Genomic DNA, 10,977 nt, shown 5'->3' on the forward strand with positions numbered 1-10,977 from the left:
TCAGGCAGTCCTTAAAAAGGTTTTGAATGCACCCTTAGTGAGCACTGGGCCCTAACTGCCACTTGGCTATCAGATCATATATTGACTTCCCTTAAGCAGTATGCCCGCTGCCGCTTTAATGACATCCACTTCTGCTGGAAAAACGCTATTCCAGTATGAAAGCCTAAACTTCAAGTTGATGGAGAGTTTCTACAGAAAACTCCCTACCAACTATTGCTTTAACGTACGATCCATCCAAGGAACAAGTTCACTTCTTTTTCTAACTATAAACGTGCTGAACTTTAAATAGACTTAAAGCATCCTGTCCAGTGGGCAAACTTAATTTTTTTTATATGCGGTTGAATTGAGAAAGAGAGCAGATCTGGATTACTAAACGATTAGGATTGCAATAATTTCAACAAGCTAAAAAACCATACATACATATGTACGGACGTAATACTTATAACACCGTGCGACAAAAATAAAAAAATTCAAAACACACGTAAGAATCGACATACTCACGAAACTATGGGCCGAATATAGTAAAACTGCGTTTTTAATTTTTCACTTTGATGTCAGGGTTTTTTTCAAAGGACTTTGAAATTTTAAACATATGAATAATTAAAAAATTTTTTCAAATTATTGTTGCTTTTCCACAATAAATTTTCATTTAAATAACGGCCTCGAGCTCAATATAAATTGTTGAATATAAATTGTTGAATAACTAAAAAAATTATTTTAAAAAATCAGTGCAATGTAGAATAACATTATGGGTACCAAATAGAAAGAAAATTCTGAGGAATTTAAAAACCAGAAAGTTGTTTGATTTAAAAGGACGAAAGGTATTGAAAATTCACTTTTAATAAATTTTATCTTTTTAAGTTAATAAAGTTTTCAGGAAGAAATTCAATGATGAGGTCGTGCGTATATTAGTACTCAAACAATAATTTAAAAAAATATATATTGCAAATTTTCGATGATATTTAAGCACAAAATTTGTAAAGGACATTTTCCATACCCATTCGTCTTTATGCACCAGAAAATTTATTCAGTTATATTTCTATAGATTTTTTCTTTTATATGATATCCTTATTGTTATCCTGACGTCAGAGAGAAAAACTAAGAACGCAGTTTTACTACAATTTACCCATAGTTTCGCGAATATATTATTTTTTTTGTGTAAAATTTATTGTAATTTATAAATAATAATAATTTAAAATTTTTTTTCTTTGACTAGCAAGCGTTTAAGATTATAACATGAACTTACGAATTAACTTTTTTGCAAATTTATCTATGCACCACCAAAAGTTTCGGGACTATGCTCTATAACTAAAAATGCTGCCCTGCCTTTAAGGAAAACCAGCTGAATAATATACATATATTCAAGTGAAGCGCAGTGTATGTTGTCTTAGAATATTTATTTATTTTAAATGTTACTTGAAGAGAATCTAAATTAAGTTTGTTCACAAACTTTAATGGAGTACAACCTAATCTTATTTACCTGTCTATTTCCAGATTCGGATGCTCTTCTACTCAAATGTCCGCTTTATCAAATGCATCTGCAGAAAATTGTTGGCTTCCGGCCGCCACTTGAATACCTAACCACACAAAACCTCATCTACTCGCCGGCATACAATTTTAAAGATCGCAATCGCCATCGGCGCGAAAGCTATAGCATAGTGGGCGCGCCAGAAGGTGAACGGCAGGAACTGGCAATTGCCAGCGACACAGCGAGCGCCATTTGTTGGCGGATGTGTAGTGATGATAGCGACTGTATTGCCTACGTCCATCTGCTGGACTCAAACGAATGCTATGGTTATTCGTATTTCGAACGGACGACCCGCTATCAGGCAATAGCCGATGAATTGCCATTGGTTGCGGATGCTGAGGCGGTTTTCTATGAAAAGACATGTTTGAAAGGTGGGTGGCACATAGCAATAATAACAGCTAATTTACCTTATTAACTTGAAAATTCCGCTTATTGCTGCGCGTCCATGCCATTTTCGATTGGATTTTTTCGTTTTATTCATTTTTTTTTTTTTTATCTTTTAGTACCTGAAGTGTGCAAACAACGCAAATGGACGCTTACAAAAATTCCCGGTACGAGCTTGGTGTTTCAGGGAAAGAAAACAATAGCGACGCTAGTTACGCGACGCGAATGCGCCGAACGATGTCTATTCGAAATCGAATTCAAATGTCTGTCCGCATCATTTGCGCCATCATACCGTAACAATCGTGAAAGGTATTTAAGTGTATATGTGTATGTGTTTGTGTATGTAAATGAAAGTACAAGTACATACTAATTATGAAGTGCTCATAGCAGAAACGGGTGGTGGGCGGCCTTTGAGGTGGTGGGAGAAGTAAATTCCATTAAAAGCAAACACAATACGGAATGAAATTCCAAATAGGAGTTCTATGGCTTTATCAATTGTGTTTGAAGCGCTGAAAATGGAAAATGATGCGCTGCGTTCTCAAGTTGTATGAGCTCTTGTTATGTAGTTAGATGCTGATTTTAGCGATGCGGTTATTCAATACGGGAATAGCAATTTGATGCAGTAAGTTATTTACTATATCTTGTTTTGCTTTAACAATTTTACTTAAAAAATTTTAAAAATAAATTATAATAATTGTGTGCGAATGCCTATTTGCTCATTTTCGTGTTTTGTAGCTGTAGTTTCTGTTATTTATTCACTTACATTATTTCGAATTTTGATTTTTTTTTTTGTAAACATTATTTACTGTATAATTGTTGCGAACGATAGTCAGTCAAGTGCTACCATCTACATACATACTTGCATACAGTTAAGTATACACATATTCGTACATGTGACAATGATATAACCTAGCACGTTTCACACAACTCACACGAGTCAATAAGGTCATCGCTATGTATTTATCATTCCGCGTCTCATAACACCCACACAAATCGTCAAAAACTAGTTAGATTCAAAAGACAGCTGATATGGCGATACTAGGCACGTACAATATATTAAGTATTTATGAGTTAAAATGATTTAATTTAGTAAATAAAAATAAGAATTCCTTTTACCCTTATGCTTATACCTAGTGTAATACACCTATGGTATGGATAGGCCTCCATATAAAATGTATGGAAATACAGATATACAGTGACTCAAACAAATGACCACGTGCTGATTTTCTTCAAATATTCGTAATGTTCTTCGATCTAATTTTTTTTTTTTTATTTTTATATAAAAATATCGTCTAAGCTTTATAGTTCATTCCCACAAAGTCTTAACTGCAGTTTATGCCAATTGAAACAAGAAGATTACAAGTCGAAGGGGATAGATAATTCCTCCTACTACAAGCAAACGAAAGGAGAAAAGCAAACACTAAGAAATAAACCTTCCGCTCACCCCATGTTGAAATTCTTGGAACTTATCTGAGCTCTTAACTGTAGTTAAGACTCTGGTGGAAATAGGCTATTGCTATTAACCAAAACCGTGTAAATCACAGTGACGGATTTTTGCACTTTTTTCATACAGGTATTAAAATAAAAAGTGGGAGACCGTCAGCAAAAAAAAAAAAATCAAAATATCAACGCAAGTTTTTGTAAATTGCGCTTGTTATATTAAAAAACCCGAAAAATTTGCCTCAAAAAAAAAAGATCTCAAAAATCAACGCGATTTTTTAGCCGTTTGAAACTTGCACTTCATTAGAGTAAATTTGTATGTTCTGCGGTCAAGCAACGCTTGCGGCAACACCGCAATAGCCAAAACAACATGACTTGGTTGCTTCAATGATTCTCACGTGTGCAGTCAGCATTAGAAAAGTTAAAGACACATGTTCTTCTTGAAGCTGAATGAAGTCTTATTAGGCAGGTTCCAAAAGATCCTAAGTTCAATTAGCATCTAACACATTACATATTTAGTTTTTGATTTTTGTTTGGGTTTTGGTAAATATGAAATATAATCTGTGAAGTTCAGAACAACAGAGTATTTAAGCAAAAATATTTCTGAGCAAACATAATGTTAGTGTTTGGCCAAGTTCTCCCCCGATTTGTGGCATGCGCCTTGATGTTGTCACATAAAGGTAAGGAACCCACAGTTTTACGCCGACTCTTTGATGACTAAAACTTTTTTTTCGGTATTGCTCGAACCCAGATTCTGCGGAATGACAGCGTGCTCTGCTATCCACTACACCACAGCGATCGCCAACCAACTAAACAAGTTACAGTGACTCAAACAAATGACCACGTGTTTTTTAATATTCGTAATATTTTCCCAGCCAAATTTTTTAGTTATTTTTGTATAAAAATATCTTTTAAGCTTTAACCAAACCCGCGTAAATCACAGTTTTAACTTTATACAAAATTTAAGAAAATTCAACAAATTTTCAACAAAATTTCATTTCTGAATTGCTAGACAATTTACATACAAATTTACTCTAATGAAGTGCAAGTTTCAAACGGCTAAAAAATCGCGTTGATTTTTGAGATCTTTTTTTTTTGAGGCAAATTTTTCGGGTTTTTTAATATAACAAGCGCAATTTACAAAAACTTGCGTTGATATTTTGATTTTTTTTTTTTTTGCTGACGGTCTCCCACTTTTTATTTTAATACCTGTATGAAAAAAGTGCAAAAATCCGTCACTGTGATTTACACGGTTTTGGTTAATAGCAATAGCCTATTTCCACCAGAGTCTTAACAGCAGTTAAGAGCTCAGATAAGTTTCGAGAATTTCAACATGGGGTGAGCGGCAAAGTTTATTTCTTAGTGTTTGCTTTTCTCCTTTCGTTTGCTTGTAGTAGGAGGAATTATCCCCTTCGACTTGTAATCTTCTTGTTTCAATTGGCATAAACTGCAGTTAAGACTTGGTGGGAATGAACTATAAAGCTTAGACGATATTTTTATATAAAAATAACAAAAAAAAAATTAGATCGAAGAACATAACGAATATTTGAAAAAAATCAGCACGTGGTCATTTGTTTGAGTCACTGTATATCTGTATTTCCATACATTTTATATGGAGGCCTATCCATACCATAGGTGTATTACACTAGGTATAAGCATAAGGGTAAAAGGAATTCTTATTTTTATTTACTAAATTAAATCATTTTAACTCATAAAAACTTAATATATTGTACGTGCCTAGTATCGCCATATCAGCTGTCTTTTGAATCTAACTAGTTTTTGACGATTTGTGTGGGTGTTATGAGACGCGGAATGATAAAGATGACCTTATTGACTCGTGTGAGTTGTGTGAAACGTGCTAGGTTATATCATTGTCACATGTACGAATATGTGTATACTTAACTGTATGCAAGTATGTATGTAGATGGTAGCACTTGACTGACTATCGTTCGCAACAATTACACAGTAAATAATGTTTACAAAAAAAAAAAAAATCAAAATAGAAATAACGTAAGTGAATAAATAACAGAAACTACAACTACAAAACACGAAGATGAGCAAATATGCATTCGCACACAATTATTATAATTTATTTTAAAAATTTTTTAAGTAAAATTGTTAAAGTAAAACAAGATATAGTAAATAATTTACTGCATCAAATTGCTATTCCCGTATTGAATAACCGCATCGCTAAAATCAGCAGCTAACTACATAACAATGAGCTCATACAACTTGAGAACGCTGCGCATCATTTTCCATTTTCAGCGCTCAAACACAATTGATAAAGCCATAGAACTCCTATTTGGAATTTCATTCCGTATTGTGTTTGCTTTTAATGGAATTTACTTCTCCCACCACCTCAAAGGCCGCCCACCAACCGTTTCTGCTATGAGCACTTCATAATTAGTATGTACTTGTACTTTCATTTACATACACAAACACATACACATATACACTTAAATACCTTTCACGATTGTTACGGTATGATGGCGCAAATGATGCGGACAGACATTTGAATTCGATTTCGAATAGACATCGTTCGGCGCATTCGCGTCGCGTAACTAGCGTCGCTATTGTTTTCTTTCCCTGAAACACCAAGCTCGTACCGGGAATTTTTGTAAGCGTCCATTTGCGTTGTTTGCACACTTCAGGTACTAAAAGATAAAAAAAAAAAAATGAATAAAACGAAAAAATCCAATCGAAAATGGCATGGACGCGCAGCAATAAGCGGAATTTTCAAGTTAATAAGGTAAATTAGCTGTTATTATTGCTATGTGCCACCCACCTTTCAAACAGGTCTTTTCATAGAAAACCGCCTCAGCATCCGCAACCAATGGCAATTCATCGGCTATTGCCTGATAGCGGGTCGTCCGTTCGAAATACGAATAACCATAGCATTCGTTTGAGTCCAGCAGATGGACGTAGGCAATACAGTCGCTATCCTCACTACACATCCGCCAACAAATGGCGCTCGCTGTGTCGCTGGCAATTGCCAGTTCCTGCCGTTCACCTTCTGGCGCGCCCACTATGCTATAGCTTTCGCGCCGATGGCGATTGCGATCTTTAAAATTGTATGCCGGCGAGTAGATGAGGTTTTGTGTGGTTAGGTATTCAAGTGGCGGCCGGAAGCCAACAATTTTCTGCAGATGCATTTGATAAAGCGGACATTTGAGTAGAAGAGCATCCGAATCTGGAAATAGACAGGTAAATAAGATTAGGTTGTACTCCATTAAAGTTTGTGAACAAACTTAATTTCAGATTCTCTTCAAGTAACATTTAAAATAAATAAATATTCTAAGATAACATACACTGCGCTTAACTTGAATATATGTATATTATTCAGCTGGTTTTCCTTAAAGGCAGGGCAGCATTTTTAGTTATAGAGCATAGTCCCGAGAACATTTTGGTGGTGCATAGATAAATTTGCAAAAAAGTTAATTCGTAAGTTCATGTTATAATCTTAAACGCTTGCTAGTCAAAGAAAAAAAATTTTTAAATTATTATTATTTATAAATTACAATAAATTTTACACAAAAAAAATAATATATTCGCGAAACTATGGGTAAATTGTAGTAAAACTGCGTTCTTAGTTTTTCTCTCTGACGTCAGGATAACAATAAGGATATCATATAAAAGAAAAAATCTATAGAAATATAACTGAATAAATTTTCTGGTGCATAAAGACGAATGGGTATGGAAAATGTCCTTTACAAATTTTGTGCTTAAATATCATCGAAAATTTGCAATATATATTTTTTTAAATTATTGTTTGAGTACTAATATACGCACGACCTCATCATTGAATTTCTTCCTGAAAACTTTATTAACTTAAAAAGATAAAATTTATTAAAAGTGAATTTTCAATACCTTTCGTCCTTTTAAATCAAACAACTTTCTGGTTTTTAAATTCCTCAGAATTTTCTTTCTATTTGGTACCCATAATGTTATTCTACATTGCACTGATTTTTTAAAATAATTTTTTTAGTTATTCAACAATTTATATTCAACAATTTATATTGAGCTCGAGGCCGTTATTTAAATGAAAATTTATTGTGGAAAAGCAACAATAATTTGAAAAAATTTTTTAATTATTCATATGTTTAAAATTTCAAAGTCCTTTGAAAAAAACCCTGACATCAAAGTGAAAAATTAAAAACGCAGTTTTACTATATTCGGCCCATAGTTTCGTGAGTATGTCGATTCTTACGTGTGTTTTGAATTTTTTTATTTTTGTCGCACGGTGTTATAAGTATTACGTCCGTACATATGTATGTATGGTTTTTTAGCTTGTTGAAATTATTGCAATCCTAATCGTTTAGTAATCCAGATCTGCTCTCTTTCTCAATTCAACCGCATATAAAAAAAATTAAGTTTGCCCACTGGACAGGATGCTTTAAGTCTATTTAAAGTTCAGCACGTTTATAGTTAGAAAAAGAAGTGAACTTGTTCCTTGGATGGATCGTACGTTAAAGCAATAGTTGGTAGGGAGTTTTCTGTAGAAACTCTCCATCAACTTGAAGTTTAGGCTTTCATACTGGAATAGCGTTTTTCCAGCAGAAGTGGATGTCATTAAAGCGGCAGCGGGCATACTGCTTAAGGGAAGTCAATATATGATCTGATAGCCAAGTGGCAGTTAGGGCCCAGTGCTCACTAAGGGTGCATTCAAAACCTTTTTAAGGACTGCCTGATCTTCCTTCAAATATGCTGAAAAATAACTAGACCTGCACGGCGGCGAGAAATGAAGCCCTTGAAAAGATATATATCTCCGTGCAGGGAATGGATGGGAGCGCTACTGACCATCCGAAGTTGAGCGAAATCTAGTTTATACGCAATTTCATGGAAGGCGCGTGACACACAGAACCTGAGGCTGGATTCTGTAACTGTGAGTTTTCAAATGTAAACTGAAAATTGTGTACACTCTTCGTTTTGCATTTCAGCAAGTGTGATAATAAGTTTCAACTAACTATAAAAATTGTGTACAATTCTCTTCCGAAAAAATCACAGCATTTTATTCGGTGAGTTTTTGGTTGTTAGTTTTGCACTCGGTGCATACTGCATTTTCTCACAGTTACAGAATCCAGCCCCTGCCTACGAAGGTACCCGAAAAAATGAGTCCTAAAAATTTTCAGCTTAAAGTAATAACGCTAAGGAATGCATTAATTGTCAAAGTTCAAAGGCCCGGTAGTTGTGTGCTGTGTGAAATTTTGAAAGTCTTGCAAGTATTTCCGAATACAGGCTTCCTGTAGTTTAACAGAAAATTGAATGATGACGAGACAGGGCGTATGAGTGACTTTTACTCCTGTTGAATATTTTCTGTATGAAATGTGTAAATAGCTAACAGCACAAATAAATAGTATTCAAAACATATTAGTACACTATAACTCTAAATCTGTAAGTATGTATGTACATGCAAAGGTGGATATTATGTACTTATGTGCGCTCATATCCTAAAAATATCACTCATACGCAACGTTGTACTAATTTTTATGATTTTACCCTCAATCTTTTGAATGTTTGAATGGAATATCCTTACAAAGTTCAACAGTTATGTATTTTCTTTCAGAGCTAAAGTTACTAAATGGAGTTCGCGTGAAAACAATTGGGTTAGACAATTACATGGGAGAGCATGAGAATAAATAGTAAACAGAAGCTTGTACTATGACGTCATCGATATGAAGTTAATACATAATTCCATAACCATCTAGCATTTGGAAGATTACTTTAATAAAAATCACCTTACTGAGTCTTCTGCGATCACCTTTGCTGAGTAAAAACCTGATTAATCGCTACCACGCCTAAAAAAAAGACTCGAAAATGACTCACCCTTACACTTGAAAAGTGATTTATTGAAAATATGAAAACGTTTGCTATTTAAAAAAGTTGCTTCAGCTGTCAATGTCGAGTCGTGGTGTGAAGTGCGTGGTGTAAGAAAATTGCAATATATGTAAAGTAGTATGGTTACGCTCTCTAGAAAAAAGTCGAGTATGCATTTTTTAGACTTATCATTGATTTATGGGATTTTTTTTCTGTTGAATATGTCGCACATTTTTTCCATATAAAAAAATTATCAAACATTATTTTATATGGAGAAAATGAGCGACACCCTCAAGAAAAAAAAAATTGCTAAAAATCAATGGTAAGTTCTAGCTCAAAAACTTCCTTACCTTCTTAGCAAAAAAGGGTATGTAGTACTAAAACCGAAGCTAGAAATTGAACATAAGCTAGGCACACGCCCCAAAGTTTTAGTGTTTGGCCGAGCTTGTCCTCCGATTTGTGGCGTGCGCCTTGATGTTGTCACACAAAGTGGAGGGACCTACAGTTTTACGCCGACTGCGAACGGCGATTGCATTTCTATGATAAGCTGTTTTTCATGGCAGAAATACACTCGGAGGTTTTGTTATTGCCTGCCGAGAAGCGACCGCTATTAGAAAAACATTTTTATTTTATTTTATTTTTTGATGTTTGTAGCTTCAGCTTTTTGACATAAGTTGTAAAGAATTTAACGTGAATTGTATCACATAATTTGACAATTAACGTAAATAAATAATCGACACCTAATAGTCATGGTGTAATAATAACAAGGTGTTGTCAGTAACTTAACCTCACTTTTTCGGCAGGTCTATTCCGGTCACGCATTTTAAAGTATTATAAAGGTACTAATTATTTACTACTTCAAATCCGTTTGTGCATACTATTTCAAATTAAATGTAGAAAAATGGAAAATTATAGGCTTATAAGCCTGAGTATATGTTTGTATCGTCAGCTCCACACAGCTTGGACATATATTGTAACTTATAAAAAAGTAAAGGCCGTAAAATAAAGCAATTTCCTATAAGACTGTAAGTGATTTTTTAAATAGATTAAAACACATAAATGTCGATAATATAAGCGAAATCGTAATTTAACCATACTGCCGGTCTATTCTATTGTATCAGTAGTCTATTTGGCTCGATATTATGACAATTCAGCAAAAAATATCTAATATAAAAAAATCGCCTTTCCATACGATTTTTGTGTACGTCTTTTTCCATTGATAACCACAATATCTTTTATATTTTATATTTTGAGGACACAAATTATACAAATCCAGCAATTTTAAATATTAATATCGTTCTGAAAACACCAAGTTCTTTAAAAATCGCGATAAAACGAAATACTAAAATGGAGTATTTTAGATACTATTTCCCAACGAATCGTAGTATAAAAATTAAGATCCGCAGCACTGAAAATAAGCATGCCGATCTTGTCAAAATTACAACAAACACGTCGCTACTGACAACACCTTGTTATTATTCCACCATGCCTAATAGTGTTAAGTACATACATATATTTGTATTCAAGTTTCTGCGAAATATTTACACAATAATTTTGCTCGTCTTTATACAAGATTAAAAACAATAATCTCTATGTCGATAGATTGTCATTATATCTCTATCGAGATAGAGATTATTGAATGTAAATAACATAATTTTTCGGTTATTAATAATAATAAGCGAGCTAAAGTGAGAAGGCGTAAAACTTCGCGTGCGCTGGGTTTGGGTCCCGCCACGTTAAAACCCCGCCCAATGAAAAATTCCAACAAGCCTCGGATGAGACCCCCTTTTTCTGATGACGACCACGGCAAA

The 10,977-nt window shown here is 34.1% G+C and overlaps 1 protein-coding gene across 1 annotated transcript in view; it reads right to left on the reverse strand.

Annotated features, from left to right (window-relative positions):
- Positions 1–10,977, reverse strand: part of LOC108375594 (uncharacterized) — an 18,633-nt gene that overhangs the window by 4,623 nt on the left and 3,033 nt on the right. The window contains exons 2-3 of the mRNA XM_017631738.1: positions 6,138–6,542; positions 5,817–6,006 (exon numbers count right to left, since the gene is read on the reverse strand). Of these exons, the coding sequence (XP_017487227.1) occupies positions 5,817–6,006; positions 6,138–6,542 (595 nt within the window). The remainder of the gene's footprint in view (positions 1–5,816; positions 6,007–6,137; positions 6,543–10,977) is intronic.

This window comes from Rhagoletis zephyria, unplaced genomic scaffold, assembly GCF_001687245.7.
Source record: "Rhagoletis zephyria isolate East Lansing unplaced genomic scaffold, Rhagoletis_zephyria_1.1 Rzeph_scaffold_09170, whole genome shotgun sequence".
In the NCBI taxonomy this organism is placed as follows: Eukaryota; Metazoa; Arthropoda; class Insecta; order Diptera; family Tephritidae; genus Rhagoletis; species Rhagoletis zephyria.